Source organism: Echeneis naucrates, chromosome 6, assembly GCF_900963305.1.
Source record: "Echeneis naucrates chromosome 6, fEcheNa1.1, whole genome shotgun sequence".
Lineage (NCBI taxonomy): Eukaryota > Metazoa > Chordata > Actinopteri > Carangiformes > Echeneidae > Echeneis > Echeneis naucrates.
In genome coordinates, this window is record NC_042516.1 from 21,330,507 (window position 1) to 21,351,160 (window position 20,654).

Genomic DNA, 20,654 nt, shown 5'->3' on the forward strand with positions numbered 1-20,654 from the left:
CAAATTGCTCTCCCCCCATTTGTCGAATACACTTAAATGAAACGGCAGAATTTTTCACTTATTGATGCAGCTGAGTCCTGCAGGCCGCACCGGAGAGTGAAGGAAGAGCAGCCCACCGAAGGGCTGGAGGTGGAAACTTGTACTTTTGAAAAGTGTGAGGCTAACACGTCCACTGTGAAGGATTCAAACAACTTCACAGAGTTCAGGAGTCTCAGCTGGAGCTGCTTAATGGGAGCATGAATAGTTTTGGGCACAAAGAGGAAGAGGAGCATGACTGTCTGCAGTAGGACACTTGGGATATCTCTAAATCACTGTTTCATGGTCTCTTATGTATGCATGAGATCGCACACTCACAGAAACACTGAGCTATGTTGTTAAAGGAAAAACAAGAGCGTCCTCCATCCTTCCCAATCAATGCAGGAATCACTTATTGGCCATATTTATCATTTACTGGCCATTGTGGAGATGTGGAGACTAAACCTAATGCATCTTAATTAGCTTTTTAGCTAAAATGTCTTCACCAAGGACCGCAACAGGCAAAGCCAATAAGCTGTGTTGTCTCCAGTCACAATAGAAAAGATTGTGTGTGTGCACTAAACCTCATTTATACAGAGCGTTGTTTCGTTTTTGTTCCATTTGTTGTGACTGCAGGTAAGCGAAAAATACTTCCCACCATTTTTTTACAGATAGCTAACCAACCCATCATAATGTGCTTATCACACCGCAGTGATAGGGTCATTTTCCCATAGGTTTCAACTGAATCTGCCTTTTTTTTTTTTTTAAATCAGTGGAGTCGCCCTCCTGAGGGTCACTGGACAGAATAAAGTTTTAAGGCTTCACATGTCAGCCTGAAAGGCAAACGTCCATTTTTATAACCTGTCTGTAGTGGAAAAGTGTTTAACAGAAAGAAAAAGGTGATGAGTTCAGAGAGCTGGGGGGGGGCGCAGATAGTTTCATTACACAGCTGACAAACTGTCGTTTTCTTTCACTGCATCTTCTTCTGTCTGGAAGTGCTGAGCGTGTGCTTTCTAATGTCACTGTGCAAATACTGGAGAAAAACTCATAACCCAGATTTTGATGATTGCTGTTTTCAGTCCAGCCGAGTACTCACGCAGTTCCGACCTCTTGGGCTCAAACAAAACAAAAAACAAAAAACAAAACACCTCCAAGGGGACGCCAAGTGCACATTTCTCCAAAGCTAAAATCAAAGCCGTTCATATTTCGGGTTATTGAAATGTTTGTGTGCTATCTGATGTCTGAAACGCCTTTTTGCTTTGACAACCCGGTAAACACCATGAGAGGCAGGAAGTGAGGTCAAGGCTGAGGTCACTTCCTGCACATTCTGCTGCTGCAGCCTCGCAGGCTTCTTGGATGAGCGGCTAACAATAGCTGCGGCCACCTGAAAGATCCTCTTTTTCTCTCTGCACACATAAATACATTTGTTCCTCTTTGGGAGGTGCTATCAAGGCCTGGCTGAGGGCCGGCGGAGGTGTTTTGTTAAATTTAGATTGTTTGCTCCTCTGCTGTGGAGACCCTGATTGCATTTCAACACAATCAATACTGGCATATTGGATCTGAGTGAGAGGGCAATAAGAGCCAATAAAGCTTTGAGAGGGCGCTCAGGCGTATTGTCTGTCAGGCGGGCTGGAAAACAGGCCACATTGGAAGAGGCAATAAGCAGAGAGCCTGGATAAAAACACAGCTAAACACTAGATAAACCAACACAGGCCGACACGGAGCCTCTAAGACTAAAGACACACACCACCCAACTACATTCTTACATCTACAAATACAATTCATGCAGCCTCTATCTTGTTTTCCACCTCTTTCCTTATGTCCTCTTTCCTCAAGACACTCTTACTCACTAAGTCATCTGATGACGCACAGCCTTTCTCCACCCACATCCAGAATACATATCTCAGAAATAAAACACAGCGAGCGTCAGGGAGTGTTATTTTTGTCAAAGCGTTGAGGTGGATGATAATAAGGTCATTTATAAAACGCAGTTTTATACGCAGTTTGCAAATTCCAAACTTTAAAATGTCTCCCTGAATCTTACAGGATGTCTCACGCCCGCCCTTAAGTTCTTCTTTTGTTCTTTTGGTTCTCTGTTCTCCCCTGGCCTCATATTCCTAACATCTCGTCTTACACAACAAGACCTGGCCTCCAGCTGAGAGACCTGTAACACTCTCATCGTGCCAGCCTGAACAAACCCGAATCTAATCATGAGCAGAATATTTCTCTCAGCGAGGGGAATTGCATTTGCTGCAAAGCCCTCTGACACAGGAAACAGTTTGCACAGAATACGGCACATTACAAGGAGGGCTAATCTTAAACATACTGCTGAGCGAGAGGCAGCGAGTGAGCGAGCGAGGGAGTGAGGGAGAAAGAGGAAGGAACCCGAGCAGAAATCTGTGTTTCCTGTTGCTGAAAACTTTGTCAGCAGATGCAGCCGTTTGAAGCTTAACGAATGGAACCTGCTGAGCTCTGGCTCTGTCACACGCCTTAAAATGCTGCTCTGACATCTTTGTCTCGGCAAACAATGGCTTGGCATTTTGCAGCCTGAGTGGCTCGAAACAATACAAGTGGCAGCCACTTAGTATGCCACTAAGTGTGGCTGGAGGCAGAAACACGAAGAGGCGACACAAAACTGAATTTGTATCGTCAGCTTGGACGACAGCTGATGCATATTTCATGCACGATTCTGGAAGATTGCGCAATTACAGCGAATGCCTTCATCAGGCGGCGCTGCTCTAAAGGACAATCCAGATTATTAATTCAGGATTTTCCAATATGCATTCACCCCTTTGTTGTTTCATTCAGACTTTTCAGAGCATCAGAAACATGCCCCCCCCCCCCCCTCCACATTTGTCTCGCTTCGGCCTGCATCTCATTTACAATCATGTTTCGATTTGAGCTGCGCAGCCGCACCCTGGGCGGAAATATGATGTATAAAAAAACAGATGACCATGAATTCAGTTTTCAATGTCGTTCTCCCCTTCAATAACTCCGATTCTATTCCACCTCTCGAGTGGAGGAGCCGGGGGATAAAGACCAGCTCCTCCGCCATCCAAGGACTAATCTCCCCTCAGAAAGCTAGTCCGGCGCGTGGCGCTCCTGCTGACCTCTCCTGCAGCTCCGTCTTATATCTGAGTGACGAGAAGGAGGAGGGGGGAGCTGCTCCGGCGTGTCGCTCACCTGCCGCCACTGCTACAGCTCATATTAACAAGGGGACTCGGGGCTCTCGGGGGTTTTGCATATAAATGATGTGTCTGGTTCCCAAGATGATATCAAGCGGTGTGTGTCTGGGCTTTTGTGCGTGTATGTGTGTGCGCAGGCCTCACATATCTGCTCACCGGCTTTGATGTCAAAGGCGACAACTTTATATTTCCAGGATTCGACGCGCAACATATGCATCTTTTCAATTTTTCATTTTTCCTCCTGCCATTTTTAACATTTCAGAATCACACTTTGGGGAAAAAGGATCCCCGCCACACATCCCTGAGTCTGCAGCGCTCGTGTTTACAATGAAATGGTTTTTTTCCACCCCGTCTAAGACAGCAGCAGCAACGAGGCGCTCGCTCTGTAGCCTGTGGGTTCATGATCTCAATATCAAACAGAGCCTCCGCTTTGTTTTTGGCGGCTCTTTTGGAGGTGAATGAATGGTAGCAGAGTGACCGTGAAGCTGAATGCAAAACCATTCAGCAAACTCGAGGCAACAACTCATCGGTGGGTTGTTGCTGATATTTAGCACAAAGGAGGTTTATTACAGACAGCCTACTGCCGTCTTACTCCACCTTTCATCACTGTTTCCGTGGTGAAAGGTGTTATTTTTGTACGTTTTCTGGCTGCTTAGTAGCCTGCAGGGCCTTTGTGGTGGCAGTTGCAGAGAGCTATGATTTAACACCAGCAAAGAAATTATAGCAAGCATTATTCACAGTCAGGCGAACTCAACAACATCAGGGCATTCTGCATTTTGCAAGGAGAGGGCGGGCAAGGGGAAGCAAAAAATCAGCCTTCATTTTACACACGCTGCTTCTGGTACATTATTTCATTAAGAAAGGCTTTCACTCATTATGCAAAATCTTGTAACAAAAGACAACGATAATGGTTCGCAAATTTAAAAAGAAAGTCCTTTCTTACTCGCTCCTGTTTTGCATAAGATAATGTAATCACTTTTGATGCTGCTAACTGGCTTTCAGGATAAAAAAAAAAAAAGAAAAAGGAATATTTGTACTTTTTTTTTTTTTTTTTTGGGGGGGGGGGTCTTGACACACTGGGAAGTAATTTAGATCATATTACCACATACAATTTAATATGACTGTTCTGGTGTAGCTGAAATCTTCATTTTGACTCTTTTGGTTCTGAAGGCCTGACTGACACTTTGCTGATAAGCGCTAATTTTAGCAATCAACTGAGGCTGCAGCAAGAAAAGCCTCTGAGGGCACTGAGGCAGGATCTTTGGGAACTCAACTTTTAATTTGGGAGAGGACGAATACGTTATTTATTCATCCAAAAGTCGCTGAGGTCTCGCTTTTAAAGGTACAACGTGGACAAAATTCAGCTTTGTTTTATATGGAAGGAAATGCATTCAACGTGCTTTTTACTCAGAGTGAAGGTGATCATAACTTTTGTTTGTTTAGAAGAAATCGCCACAGGGTGCCCTTAATGAAGTGAACTGGTCATAAATGTGTAATGACTTAAATTATCAAGTTTAAAAAAAAAAAAGATATAGTATCTATATTTATGTGCATGCCTTAGAGCTCTACCACACTTCTTTCATATTCATAATCTGTGGATATGTCTTAAATAATTTACAGGCTTCCTGTACAAAACAGCCAGACACATGAATCATTTCCTAGACTTATATACCTGGTACAAGGTAATTACAGCTACTAACCCCTCAACCTGTAGATCTGCTGACGCAGTAAGAAAGACTCAACCACAGAGGCGCCACTTAGAAACCTCATGTTGCCTTATGGGTAGCAGACGCAGACACACACACACACACACACACACACACACCGATGAACGATGGAGAGACATCAACAGAGTCGTACTGACAGTGACGGAGAGACAGAGCAAGAGGAAAATGATTACAGTAAGTACCAACCCCCATCATGACAGAATATACTTTAAGATAATAATGTGGCAACAAGCCAGACACCAACACGCAATTCAACAAAAGGGAGGAACCGGGCGTCCACCCCAGCCCCCCTCTTGCCATCTCCTTTACTCCTCCCAGCGGCCCCCCACACCTCCACCGGCCCCGCCTTGGTGTCAGGTCCCGTAAGAGGGAGGATGGAAGAGCCTCGTTCCCCGGCTCCTTCATCCATCCAGACCAGTCAGCCTGACAAACTAATGGAGACTAATCAACTGTCAGGCTGAGCACGCCACACACTACATCTCCCGGCTTCCCGCACCACCACCCCCCCACCACTCACAGCGCCTCCACGGAGCTCTCCCCTCCCACCATCATTCAGCTATAACTGTCATGAGCAGAAATAACAGAGTGATAGCTATATATAGCCGCCCGACTCCTCCCTGAGGTGGAACACACACGCACACTCACAAACACACAAAGCCTCTCCCCCGAGCACATTAATTTCCCATATGCTCACCTTCACCTAAATGACCCCTTTTACGTATTTAACCTCAGTTTAATACTCATTCCACACCTAATCTTAAACTAACCTTGACCTTAACCGCCGCACTTGAGTCTCTGTCTCCGGAGCAGCTATCAGCCGCTAAAAAGTCTAAAAGTTGGTAGATGACAGAGAGCTTTATTTCATAATTCAATATCTCTGACAGCTTCCTGCTCCTGCTCGAAGTGTGTTTACAGGCAGGCCAAGAATTCGATCATAATCAGCGAGAGCAGAACATGTGCTTATTGCAAATAACACATTAACTGTTTTTTTTTTTTTTTTTTTTAACTAAAAGTCTAATAATACATCAGGATTAACTTCTTCTTCTGTTATGATATTGTGTTCAAGCTGAAAAAGGTCAAGGCAGGGAAGCGCCTCTCAGAGCGACATGGACGGCTGTTGGACGGGAGGAAAGCGCTCTGCTGTTCCAAAAAAACAAGCATCAATAATGTTGGTTATCTCAAGGTCCTAAGGGAAGTTAATCTGTGAATTTCAGGTAAACAACCTATTTCTGTGAGTGTAAACACACTGAGGGTGTCTCATCAGCCAGGCAGGCATCAGCATGCAGGAGGAGTCGCTTCAAACATGCCCACATTTGTTGCATTTAGAGAATTCACAGATCTTTAAGCTGTAATATCTGATTTTTATTTTTTTTTTTTGCGGTTGGCAGTGGAAACAAGTTGTCAACGCTGACATCTCTTCATAACAGCACAGCACTTTCAGCAGTTATGAGAGAACGTTCCCACTCGTTTGGGGTTGTGTATCTGTCCATCTGATCAAAAGACAGAAAGAAAAAAGGCCATCTTCCAGCCTCATGCTACAGAAACACCTGATGCGCCACTAAGTTCATGCTCATTGGGTTTGATGTTGAGCTTTTAGAGCTTTGATTATTGAAGTGGGCATCTGCTTTCAGTGACAAACTGTGATAGTGAACCGAAACTTAGTGTTTCAGCTCCAAACCCCCATTACGACAAGTTTAGCTGCAGATTTAGGAAAAAGCTGTTTGTGGGTTCATTATAACCAGTTTCAATTTCTGTCATTGTCCATGGATTAGATCAGAAAAAGTGTAAATGTATCCTATAAACTAACGACCTGCTAAAATCCAAGCCTAACTTAATTTAGGTGGCTCCAATATTTAAATCCAATCTAAACAACCCCGCTCTGATTGGCCATATCACTGCAGTTTAGCTTCAACCTCAGAGAAGCTCTCTGTCCTTTTAAGTTCACACACACACATTCTTGCTCTTTGGTCCACATCCACATTAACACACTCACACATACAAAGAAGCTCCCGAGCTCATTGAGGTCTCAGGAAGCAACGCCCACCTTCCATCTCATAAACACCTCAGACCTCAGAGAGGAAGGCGAGGAAGGGGCACTTGGCCTCTTCTGTGTGTGTGTGTTGGGTTTTTTTTTTCCCGCATAGCTGCCTGTGTGTGTTTGTGTGTGTGGAGGGCTGCTATCTTTGCAAAGGAAATAGATTCATTTTCATATTTTCATGCAAGGCACAGGGAGCCATATTTCCAGTTTAACTGCGAGCAGCACTTTTTTAGTCAACTTGTTCAGCGCAGCTGCTCACCGCCTGGTTTGGAGCGCAGCACCGGCCGGGCCGGTGTCTCACCCTCTGAAACAACCCCAAAGCCAACCGAACCACCGTGAGGGTAAAAACTGTGGCCTGAAACGAAGCAGCCTTCCTCTTTGACTTTGTTTGTATCTGCTGTCAGTGGGTTGGACTCGGTACCGCACATAATTGATGGCCAACAGCAGGATATTTGGCATGGATTGGACTGGAAAATTCTATATCATTAGCACCGTGTGAGAGCATGACTGACTAATTGTCAGAATAAAAATTACAATGGCTGCTGCTATACAGGGAACAAGCACTAATTAAGTCCTATCTGTTATTGCATGTAGATGAGTGATAAAGTTCTGCTGCATTTCAATCCATAATGTTTTTCTGCTCAGGGACATACAAATATAAAAGCATTATCAGAAGTTTGGGGGAGGGGAGGTTTGACAGCATCTACCGTAAACTACACTATACAGAGTTGTAGATTGCAATGCAGCTCAGGCATTTGCAAAAATTTGTGAGGCCCATTATTGTCTTATCATGCAGAGGCGTGATGTGGCAAAATGGCCTCGAGGCATTCGTATAATTTCAGCTGTGCGTGTGCAGGAGGCAGCGACTTCCATTTTTACGACCTCACAGCACAATATGATTATAACAACCTTGCAAAAGTGGGGAACGATTGATAGGCTGAAGTTTCCTGATTGGAAAGTTCAGCCCCAGTCTTCATGTTTGCAGGCTCCTAATAAAAATAACGACTGGGTTGGGTCGGATGGGTAGAAATCTAAGTCTTACCATCTTTTCCAATCAGAAAGTCCAGGTAGCGGTACGTGTAGGCCACACCCACTTTGGTCTCCACCTGCGGTCTCTTCAGCGTGGAGTAAATCTTTCCTGGACTGTTCTCCTCCGACATGGGTTTCATCTTACGCAGTCCACAGCCCATGGCTCCTCAGTGTGTCCGTACAGATCCTGCCAATCAGAACAAACAGCCTGAGACTGTGTTTCATTGTCACACGTGTATCTCTGTCATTGCCATAAAAGTTTCACTTCTTCGTTTTGGCTGATGAATACTTTTCCATTGTGTTACAATTTAAGTTATAAGTGATAAGCGACTTCACACTTTTCTTCCAGGTTTCCTGCTGGAGATGAACAGCAATGATTGGCACACGACAGGAAGTTTGATCAGTGTCGTGTGATAATACACCCATCAGGGCGGACTGGTGAGACTGAGGCTAGGTGGTTAGCAGCTAGCCAGATATGGTTGAGAGAAGAGTTGTAACTGGAAACATTTCTCCTTTCTGCTGGAGAAACTGTGACCTGCTAATTCCTTTTATTTTAAATCTACATCTTTAAAGCAATACATTGAGATGCAATGAAAAGTGTAATATAGTGGTAGAACAGCGTGGCATCAAACTGAAAAACTCACACGAGGACAGGCACCTTAAAACTGTTCTGAAATTTTCATTTTGACAAATGAACTTATTTACTTACTCCCTCACTCAGCTTTACTGATGCTCAGATGAATCTCTCTGTGATATGATTTGTGGTTCACACACAGCCAAGTACACACACATATAATCGAAGGCAAACATTCGCACAGGCGGATATCCACGATTCCTCTGGGATTCAAGAAGGGAAAAACCAATAAAGAAGAACATGCTGGATAAGTGTCTGTAAATAAATAAATAAAAAGGGCTAAATGAGCTTGATTTTTCACGGGTTCCCCCGTCGCTCTCATTCCCAGGGAGACCAGTTTAACAGAGACAACCATAGCGGAAGAGGAGGCCGTGAAAAGCCACCTCACCCTAAATGGGTTGTGACAGCATCGCTGCCTCTCTCCAGCGCCTGCGACTGGGAGCAGGTGACATCCTATTGTGTTCTTCTGATTAAACTCAAGGATGGATGGCTGGATAGATGGACGGCTGGATGGCGGCCATGCGCCCCCCCTCCCCTCCCCTCCGCTCCCCTCCGCTCCCCTCCCGCCACGGCTGATGAGGAACTCTCTCTATTATGCTCCCTTCTAATTATGGAACGTGAGGGCCTTGGCCAGAGATGAGGAATCTGAGCTGGCCGTGGCTTCAGAGGCGACAGGACAGGAAGTGTGGGGAGGGAGGGTGGGATGTAGGAAGGAGTGGGAGGTGAAATAGGAAACGAGCAGACGGGCGCTCCATTAATGAGGTGAATGGCAAGAATGGAAAAGGTGAGACTCAATCAGGGGAGAAAAAGGAAATGGGGGTTGCCGGGTTGGTGATTGTTCATCGGGAATGGGGGGGGGCAGCTTGTAATGCATGGCAAGTAGAGTCTGGAGAGAAAAGAAGCACGCAATTAGAGTCTGTTGAATGGAAAAGAGGTGATGAACATACTGTGTGATGAGGAAGCATGGAGGGAGACAGAGGAAGGGATGAAGCAGATTTATTACGGTTGTCATGAAAGCCAGTTTTTCTTACACGGACGTCTCTGTTTTCCTTTATGAACCTCAACAAGCGTCACATCATCTCCATGAGCTTCAAAACGGCTCTGGGAGAAGAACAGCCAGGCTGATGGACATGCAAGTTGAGTTTTTGCATGCCAAGCAGGACTGATGCTTCTCTTTTCCAGCGCTAAAAAAGTCAAACACAATCTGCAGGACCTGTTATAGCCCAAGTCCCCTAAACTGTCACCCAGGACTGCATTGCAACTCTACTGCAGTTTGTCACGCAGCATCACAAATGGCTCTAGCATCAAAGAAAACAGAGCTAAAAAAGACGAAGAAGAGAGGAAAAAAAAAAAAAAAAGCTCGAATTCTTCCAAGTCTCAGATTTCCACCGTTGCCTACAGATACTTGTAAATAGCTTTTATCATTTCTCTCCCTACCCTGGAGAGAGAAGGAACAACAAGAGGGAAGCGAGGATCTGTCATGTAGCCTGCAAGAGATGGAGAAGAGGTAGTCAAGACAATAGGATGAGGGAGGGGCGCTGGAGGGTTGAGAGAGGGGGTGTGGAAGAAGAACAAAGTAGATGAGCGAAAAATGGAGGGGCTTGTATTTACATAGCTCCTTGAGACCAGAGAGGAGGCGATGTGAGGCGAACAGGAGTATTTTTAGAGCTGAACTGACAGAGAATTTGTGAGAGGTTTTAACATTTTTTTTTTTTTTTTAAATTCTTTTTTCAGGAGTCACTGTTTTTCGCTTCAAACCTCTCCTCGGAGGCGGGAGATCCAGGCAGTTGCAGCCCCCTCGTGCCCCGCCTCAGCTGCAGTTTTTTCCTGACTGATTGACAAGCAGGGAGTCGGAGACGGCTGACAGGGATAGACAGACCCTGGGTGGCAATGGGAAAAACAGGAAGAGGGCCATTGATTTCCCTTTTGCTGAATTAGCAACGATCCTCTTGCCATTTTGTTCTATCTTTTGTCTCTTGCTAATGGCATTTTGAGGTTTTATTCGATAGGAGGTTTTATTCGATGAGATTTTGTTCTGGTAAGCCGGGATTGACATTCGGATGCTTTTGTTTTGACTACAGTGGGATGCACTTAGCTTCGCCTCCTTAGTCTCACAACATCCCACAGCACTTTGTGTGATGCTGAATGTGAGAGAAAACATCAGGTGTTCATCTTTCACTGCCACGTTTCCATCTGCTACTCCACAGCAGGCTGTCACTCAAAGGTTTGATCGCTGGGGTCATTTTCTTGTTGCTGTTGTTGATTCAGACTTTTCAGAGACGCAGGGCCAGAAGACCTGAACCGCAGGCAGGACAACACAAAACCTCACATATTGTCATGTTACATAAGTTGTGTTTGCAGACGGCTGCTTGTTTGCTCTTGTCCTTATCGTCACAAACAATGTTATAAAAGAGTCCGAAATATAAATATCTCCACCCTTAACTGCTGAAGTTCACAGCTAAATAAAGCTTTTTCAATGTAGAGCAAAAAATAAATAAATTCACGCCTCAGAATGAAAGAGGCTAAAATTTCTGGAGGACCTGTAGACCTGGGTGATAATTCTTTGTGGGCTTGACAGACTTCGGTTTCTTTAACAACTCCATAAAAAGTTTGGTTAAGACCTGCTCTATGTGTAAAGTGCCTTATGATTTGACGCTATAAAAAATAACTTGATTTGATTTGATTTGACTTCACATCTGATCTTCCGATAACAACGGTGGCCAGTGGAGCTTAAAATTGTGCTGCGGTTTCGACCTTTTTCCGTCACTTTGGAGGCATCATTACGGTAGAAAAACCCTGTTGTACTTAGACTTGGAAACACCACATCTGCAGCAGCTACAGCGGAAGATTTTCCTTCATGCTGCCTGACTGCGATCTCCCCCATAATACAAGGCCATGTTACAAAGCTTTGATAGCAACATTACTGAGATCAAACCCAGCAGCATGGGAAGCTTCAGAGTGGATTAATGGAAGAAGACATTAATTAGGACACTGTGTTCTTGTGTTCCTCTACATGTAGTCTCTCTCCCTCTCTCTCTCTCTCTCTCTCTCTCAGGCTTTATCTCCCTCAAACTCTTTTGCCTTTTTCTGACTTTTGATCTTTTTAATCTGACAAGCAAAGTGGAGCACTGGACTTGGTTTGACGGTGGGTACTGCAGATATTTTATTGGGAGGAGAAGAGTCAAGAGATCTCTGAGGCAAAAGCTGTTAAGAGACCATCATGTGAATGAGAAGACAAGACCGACCCCACAGAGGAAAAAAAAAAACAGCCACAACCAAACGCTTCCTTCAGCTCGTCTTTACGTTTTTGGCCCGCGTCGTCCTGTGGCTGTATACTCTGGATAAAAAAAGCAAGAACTGGTCATTCTTTGAAACGGCATCTGTGCAAATCCAAAATCACGGTTAGAAGTAATTTGTCATGCTGCAGCATAGGAGGAAAAGAGTCGCTGTGGATCAGTGGGTCAATAAAATCTGTTGGTGAAACACATCAGACTTTGGCTGCCGTTCTGTTCCCCACCAGCTGTCATCATCGCTTTCTTCTACATGTAAAGACGATGTCTGTTACGTTTTGGGGGTTGTCACACACATAGTTTGGTTCATTTCTTCCAAACCATACCTGCCAACCTGTTTTCCCCGGCAGAGTATTCTCCTCCCGCCCCGTCCGTCACGTGGTTTCTCCCAATTTGTTCCATTTGTTCCTCAACCTTTCTCATAAACAATCGTCATACACGCATCCATGTGTTTCATGTTTGTCTGACATCTTCCAAGTTGCCAGATTGTGTGTGAAACACAAACTCGACACATACATACAATTTCAACCCATCTGTTACCGCAACTTGGCAACCAACAATCCGATTGAAGTGGTGTGTGCAGCTGCTCCCTGGGCAGGCACAGCAGGACGTTTGACTGCAGAAGTTTAACTATGTGCATGTAATGTTTATCTAATCATAGCATTGATTCACGTGTGGGGCTACATGAATCTCTAAATTTTGATGTGTTTATTTTGGATTGATCTTAAGTGATCACTCATTTGTTCATTCATCCGTTTCTGGGTCCCCTCTTGTCGGGGTAACAGCACCAACCACTATGCCGCCGTCCTGCCACGATGAGCACTCATATGTTGCATTTTGTACATATTCTGCACATAGATTTAGTAAAGAAGCCCGTTCTTTCTGTGCTGTCACATCACAGGAGGAAAGCAACTGTGTGGTTGCTACGTTTCACTCGATTTTTACTGAGGAAGTGCTAAAAAAGGCAAGTAGGACACACACTCCACACACTTCAGGTCTTTTCTGTTGTATCAGGGAAAATCCCTCATGTGCTGACAAGCGTAGGTGTCACCATTGTTACCAAATTACCTTGCATAAACATAAGCTTATACATCACTCGTAGCCTGCAGAGCCTCTGGAGCTGCGCGGCAGATGGATTTAAGAGCACATCGGCGGCTGAAATCGTGTTTGAAAATCAAACATCGACTGTTACAAAAGCCTGCGGTTGTTCTGCTTTGCTTTCACACCAGAACTGAATCCCACCAGACTGTGCTTGAAATCAAACCAAGAGCCGCCCCCACCTCCCTTTTTTCATCCGGCCTCATTTTGGTTATTCAGCCTGCACCGAGAGGTCAACTGACAGCTTTTATATCATCTGAATGAGCTAAATACGAAAACCAGGGAGTGATTGAACCGAAGCAAACAGTGTGAAAAGGCCAGGTTCCCAAATTTTACCAGACTTTAGCCAAAGGACTGGCAAGCAGCCTCGTTTTGAGGAAAGGTCAGAGGGCGCGCAGCCAGTGTATCTATTGGCCTTGAACAGTCCACATTCACCGACTGTGAGCTTCAGCTTCAGCATCTGGTCCTTCAGGTGACAGCCACTACATTTTTAAACTACATGATCAAAAAAAAAAATGTTAACACGCTCCAGCTGGAAATCCCCCACCCACGCTATTTCCCCTTCCCTACCCTCTGTCCTTATCACCTTGAATCCTCAATTAAGTTGAACAACAGAGAGGATGTAAAATGGAGGGATTGTGTAGAAGAAGAGAGAGAAGGACACCAAACTGTAACCTTTTGTGATTAGACCGTTCCTGGAAAAGGGGGGACCTACAGTGTGTAGCTACATCCATACTACACGCCATTTACAAGAGCCTTTTCTTACAGCTGATTTAAAGATACAGCCCGTTGAAAACATGTGGTGTGGATATTATACAAAGCACATTATTCCTCTGGCCACGCCAGCTTTCTAGCTACTCCCTACATACATATCATGACAACACAACAAAGGCAAGCTTTATATTTAAGCATTATTTGGAATAGACTGATAATAAATATCACTTTTTGGACCATAAAAAGCATCCAGACAGACAGAGAAGAATGGAGCTTATGTGAATTGGGTGGCTTGATAAGTTTCTGTTGATGCTTTTAAGAACTCTTTTAAGAGTTTAGCACTTTTAATGAGGCGCTGCATTGAACAATCATTTAGCACCACTGTTCGTTCAAATTCTGTCAGTTATAAAGAAACCAATCCAGTTTGTGCTTTTTCCCATTTATCTTCATGCTCCTGTTATAGCCATCCCTCTGTCCAGACAAATAGTTTAGGGTTAAGGGTTGAGAGGAAGGTTTTGTTGTCTCTTCTTGGTATGAAGACTTAAAGTGGAACCAGAATTCTTGGATTGGAAATCTAAAGCCTCGTGGCTGCATCACGCGATCTAGTGATTCAGCATCTCGTCTTTTCTTTTCTTTCTTTTTTTTTCCCCACATGTGAGATGTGCGGACAGGGAGAAGAACTACTGACACCCATCATGACATGACATCAGCGTTTCGCTATAATGTGTCTCCACATTTTTTACCATTTTAGCCGCTGCATGTGGAGACAGTGAGTATATTAGTAACGCGTTCCGACCAAAATAAACCAGAAATGTATTTACAATAAAAGTAAACATTCAAGTAGCCTGCTGATGACCAAGGAAAACTGGCAGTAACAGGGACGTAGCAAGTAGACCGTTTCAGATTGTCCATGCGTGAGATGAGAGGTTGCAGTTAGTCCAAACATGTCTACCATAACAGCAGGACAACAAGGACTGAGCTGTTTTCAGAGCTTTACGGTTGAATTTTCACAGGAGCCATATTTTTTTGTGTGCACCAACCTAATTGTTGTTTGTTTAAATCACTCACAGCTAGTGCTATTGTGTGTTCTGTCGCGTTAATATTTAGTACCACCCAGGAAGACATTCATGAGCATTCATGAAAAGAAAAGGTTGAATTAGACTGAACTGAGCTACAGAAGCTAATTGAGATGCAGTGTCATTGATTAAGCTCTCTTTTGGTGAAAATGTTTCAATAATTCACTGGAGGTAACAAAAAATAAAGCCCCCCCCCCCCCCTCCAAAAAAAGATTAAAAAAATACTGTGGAAAATCTGAAATATTTTAGAGCTGTGTCCACATTTAAAGACTTTGCACTCAGTGGGTGTCAAAGGTGGAACAGCTTTTTAAACTCGCTGAATTTGTTATATTTGCTTTGAAAGCCCAAGGTTGATACATAATGGCTGGCTTGGAGGAGGAAAAAAAAAAGGATGAGGATGAGAGGTGATGAGTGAGGCAGAGAGAGCAGGCCAGTAAACAATAGTGTCTGTCTGAGATTCTCCGCCGTTTCAAGGCTCTGGGTGGCTCCGCAGTTCGCTGAGGCCTTGGCCAACCTCGTCTCTCGAGGCCCGATTACAGTCACACAAACACACACTCATGAGCATTCACTGAGAGAGCTATTGCCATGGGAACCGACTCCTCTATGACTATTCCCTTCTAAGGGGAATAATAGGCACCAATCTTTCTCAACCTCTCTTTCTTTCATTGTCAGTTTCTGCCTTTCTTCTCTTCCTGGTCACTTCAAGCTTCCAGTCCTCTTCACATCCCTCTTTTCTCCTCCACGCACAGGAGCAAACACGTTCTGTCCTGCCTCCTGCTTCCCTCCTCTCTTCCCTGCACGTCTGTGACAGTCATGAGTTTGATACGCTGTGGGTAATCTGTCCTCGCTGGGATTTGTACCCTTCTCACAAGTGAAAAAGCGAAACACTAGCACGAACACTGAGTTGGTTGTTTTCAGTACTGCAGCCAACGAAATAAGGTTAATGACGGATTCCAGGGGAGAAAAATACTTAGTTAAAAATATAAAATACTTTGGGTGCCCCGTTTTCTGTTTTTGTCTGAAACACTGAGGGGTTTTAGGAGATTTCCTGTGAGTGACTCATTGCTTCTCTGTGAACTTGCTCCAGGCAGGTCATTTTTTATTAAAGCCAGCCAAAGCTAAGTTCTTAGGTTTTCACACACCCTATCGACATGTCCATGTTGAACCTTACTCAATCAATACTGCTGCAATTTTCCTGACCACCCGTTCCAACAGGAGTCAATTTGCCTTAGAGAAGTATAAAGGGGGGTGTATTTTCTTTTTCTGTGGTTGGAGGCTAAGCCACTGAACCACCGGCTGAATATCGGCTCTTGTGTTTTGCGTCTCGCCTGGAGGACTCATCCTAATGTGCCATTTCAGGTCTTGAGCAACGCCAGAAGCTTGAATAACGTAATATGCTCAAAAACGTGATCACTGTCACCTCACGGGGGAGCGAGGGGGAAATAATCTGAGCCTGAGATCTTGTAACTAAGCATTTCAGAGGGGAAAGATGTGAGACTGCGCAGTTTGGCGGCATAGTGATTAGTGTTGTTGCCCCACAACAAGAAGGTTGTGGGTTTGGTTCCTGGTCCTGTGTGGGTTTCCTCCCACCATACAAAGACATCATGGGCATCTTTGGGCTAATTGATGACTCTACTTTGCCCGTAAGTTAGGTAGGTTATTTCTCCATCTTCTAACTTTTGTACTTCCTTTGACTTTCAAAGAAGGTGATGTCACCTTGCCAGCTTCTTGTTTCTGAATCAGATCGTTCAAATATACATTTGATCACTTCCCAAATATGAAGCTTGTGAGAGCTCTCTCTCTCTCTCTCGCTCTCTTCTAACAAGCTTAGAATGAAAAGAGAGTGGAATAAAATTAAGATGGGTTAAAAATAACCACCTTTCAATTGGATGGAACCTAAATTTTCAGAATCTAAAATGTTTTGGTATTTAGTCATGTCTGTCTGTGCACAGTGAGCAGAGAGGAGCACACGTTACCGTTTACACTAGCCAACGCTTGCCAATTACCTTAATCAAATTTCACACCACACAGGGGGATTCACTGTGCCCGGATCAGATGGCAAACATAAGTTGATTAAAATACATGTTTGCGAAAGGACTGGGGGGAAAGAAAATCAACACAGGCTCAGAAAATAAACAAACTGATATTTGAAAGAATTCAGAAACAATTCAGAGACTAAATGAGTAACATCTGAAAAATCGAACTTTCAGAGAGTGCTACTGTAACAAACAAGAAAATTGGCCTGGACTGATCACAAAGGATTGAAATCTTCCCACCATAGTGGTATTTATACGCAGCATTGACAAATATCCTGTCAAATACTAATAAGTCGTGAATAAAAGTTCATAAACCTGCAGGTATGTTAGTCAGCCATTGATAAAGGTTAATGGCTCCAACTTCCTGAGGAGGCATCACTCCCACAGAGTAAATGTTAATAAAGTCATTAATAAGGAGACGCAGGTTTTCACTCTCTATTAAACTGTTGCCAAAGGTTAGTAAGTCATTTTGGCATCTGAATGTTAATAAATCATTAGTAAAAGGTTTTTACAACAATCCATCAAGCAGAGAGGGTGTAAATACTAAAGGCCGGGGTCAGCCTCATTACAATGCTTGTCCTGATGCGTGCTGTGTTCAGAAAAAGTTTCTGGGTGTGTCAGTTGTTCTTCTCGTCCTGCCGTCCACTTTGCTGTCAACCTTCCTGTCTACAATGGAAGAAATTGGGAACTTCAGCGGTCTGAAAGAGCCAGATCAAGTGAGTATCTGTCAAACTGCCTCACAGACTTTGTGGTACAAAGTCTACACTGCAGCTCAGAGAGGAAACAACAACAGAAAAAAAAAGGATTTCATATAAAAAAAAAAATCTGTTTGTCTGTATCAGACTGTTGTTCCCTTCAGCTGAACTTCACAACACATTTCAGCGGATAACAAGCACTGCTGATTATGTTTGCCATCATACCTATTAAAATATAGTGAGTTTGGACAGCGTGGATGATTACTCAGGCCTTGTATCACACGAAGAAATCTCCAAATTAGTTCTTTAATAACTTGCTTATGAATGGAGCGTGGCTCTGATTCCCTGCAGGGAAAAGGTAGTTCAATAAGGACGCGGCAATCATCGGGTCAATACCAACCTGGAAACCGATGCATTGCACCTATTAGTGGTTTATAACTGATTTATAAAGTATCAGTAGCTTATTTGTCAAACCTAAATAAAGGCATTAATGGATGAAAACACTTCAATGTGGGCCTTATTAGAAAATACCACAAATGAAATGTCAGCTAGATTACAAACCTCAAAGATATTCTGAGATCGACCTCAAAGAGCGGAAGAAATTAGACCAAAACTTTCCACACAGCTACATAGCACTACCTAATAAGTAAGTAAAGTTTTGTTGTTTTTTTTGTTGTTTTTTTTTGTGGTAAATTGGGTGAGTTTACCCTTCAGGGTCTTAGTTTCCTCACCTTTTGCCCTGAGTAATGACTCAATTTTCCATGTGATATTAGACCATAATGAAGCCCAAACCGCAATCGCTTCCACATTTCCACCAGCCGAGCTCCACACTGGCCGGTCTCTGACGTCCATATGGGATCTCTGTGGAGAAGTGCACCCTCTCTGTGTGTTTGTGTATACCACGAGTGTGTGTCCAAGTGTGTTTGTGAGCTCATGCCATGTGTATGTGCATGCTCACATGCTGCACGCTGCATGTGTTCACTGCGTGTTACACACATACATTACGTTTACCCTTTGATGTGCACACTTGACATAGAACACATGGACACACTTGAGCGCTTGTGCGTTTACAGTGCGCTGCTGTCTGTGAACTTGTTACATGTCATATTTTGTGTGTGTGTGAATTCAGGTATGTTATATTTCAACATTAGTAGTAGTATGTTGCAAGTCTTTTTTCTCTTTGTTTTTTAGTGTGACGTATCTGTATACATTTCTGTCAGCAAGTATGTGTGTGTGTGTGTGTGTGTGTGTGTGTGTGTGTGTGTGTGTGTGCGTGTGTGCGTGTGTGCGTGTGCGTGTGAGAGAGACAGACTCAGACAGCGAGAACTTCTGACCCACCAACAATGTAGAGTTAACGCAGCTCAACGCTCCACATCTCACCAGCTGAAACTAATTAACGGCAGCTCATATTGAGCTCTCTCACTCACTTTCTCTCTCTCTCTCTCTCTCTCTCTCACACACACACACACAAACACACATTTCTCCTTCCCACCCTCGGCTTTTCCTCTGTCTCATGCCCTTGTCTTCCTCCTCCTCCTCCTCCCCCCCGCCCTTCCTTCACCTCCTGGCATCCTTCAACTTGTTTTTCCCCCTTTTAAACCTCCCCTTTTTCATATCTCCTACACTCACGCATGCCTGGGTGAACTCATGCACCGGATCCTATAGTCTAGATAGTCTAGGCATGTAAACATCCCACAGGTATGGATATGTGTGCACACATGTTACACACAGACACACACAGAGCCCCCCCCCCCCCCCTCCTGCCGCCACAGTGAAACCCATACTTTTATCCTTCACATGTACAGTAGCTCACATATCACACACTCCACTGTGTCGGTGTTCAGCGGTGGGAGTGCTGTGATACTGTACGCCTGGCACATATTAAAACGCTGTCAAGGATCGGCCCATGATTGGATCCAGGTAGACATTTCTGGCATTCTCTGCCCCACTCTGTACCATCCATCACGCATGTGACTTCAAAACAACCAGACCTATTGATGTACGTGATGAATGGCCAGCGCCATTTGAGTGCTTGCAAGCATCTGAGTGTATTTGTGTATGTGTGTGTGTGTGTGTGTGTGTGTGTGTGGTGGCAGTGGATTTAGAGTTCCTTGTTGAGCACATGCTGCTCAGAAGCCAAACTTGTGGCTTGCGGCGTTCGTCTAATGAATCAACTCCTGGTGGTTCACAATTGTCACCATGCAGTCCAAGTTTACTTCGGCATCTGTGTGGAAGTTCAAATCCACACGCGTGTTCAGAGGCAACAACAACAACAACAACAACAAAAAAAGACATACCTGTTTTGTAATCTAGTTGAGAAGTTCACTGCTTGGATGCAAACGCAGCAACTGGACCAGAGCTTCCAGCAGAGAATCGCATTCTACTTGGAGAGAGACCAGCGGAGACAGCAGGATGGAGGACGCGGTTCGGATCCTGTCCGGCCAGCCAACAGAGGTTGGTGGCTGGCTTGAAGGAAACACAATCCTCCGGCAGGAAGCTGAGAAACCAGAGTGTAAGTCAGCTCTACAGGCTCAGCGGCAGCAGCACTACCAGCAGCAGCACCACCAGCAGCAGCAGCTCCAGCGGTTCCCTTCTTCTTCCCCCCTCTCCACCGAACAGAGCTCAGACACACTTGTACGCTCGGTGTGTTTAGGTCATGCTTAAAGTATGTCTGTATACTGATGTTCTGCAAGCTCAGGGAAACCACATCCTGTCACATATTTACCTCCCCTCCCCTATCTCTCCCTCCCTGTTTCTCTCTTTCAGTCTGTCTGTCTGTGTGCTGCTGCCTCTCTCTTTCTGTGTCTTTTTCCTGCGTCTTTCGCTCGCTCCCCTGTGATTGTCTGAAGCAACTGAGCGCTCTGACCCAGCGTCTGCTCAGCACAGCCTCTCTGCCTCACTGTCTGTCTCTCCGGCAGCCGCACCAGTTCCACTCGACTGAGTGAAGAATCCATCTGAGGAGAGTAAGGGGGGGAGAGAGAGAGAGAGAGAGTGAGGAGAGGAGGGGAGGGAGAGGAAGAAGGGAAGGAGAGATGGGGAGGGGGCTTAGCTGGGAAATACCAGAGTTTAGAGACAGAGGCGGCAGGCAGAGGAGGAGGGGTGGTGGGTGTTGTTTAG

At 44.6% G+C, this 20,654-nt stretch overlaps 1 protein-coding gene across 1 annotated transcript in view; it reads right to left on the reverse strand.

Moving 5' to 3' along the window:
- The window catches only part of rftn1b (raftlin, lipid raft linker 1b), an 88,418-nt gene extending 68,158 nt beyond the window's left edge, over positions 1-20,260 (reverse strand). Inside the window, exons 1-2 of the mRNA XM_029504351.1 lie at positions 19,835-20,260; positions 8,008-8,181 (exon numbers count right to left, since the gene is read on the reverse strand). Of these exons, the coding sequence (XP_029360211.1) occupies positions 8,008-8,155 (148 nt within the window). The 5' untranslated portion in view covers positions 8,156-8,181; positions 19,835-20,260. The remainder of the gene's footprint in view (positions 1-8,007; positions 8,182-19,834) is intronic.
- Between the last annotated feature and the right edge of the window lie 394 nt (positions 20,261-20,654).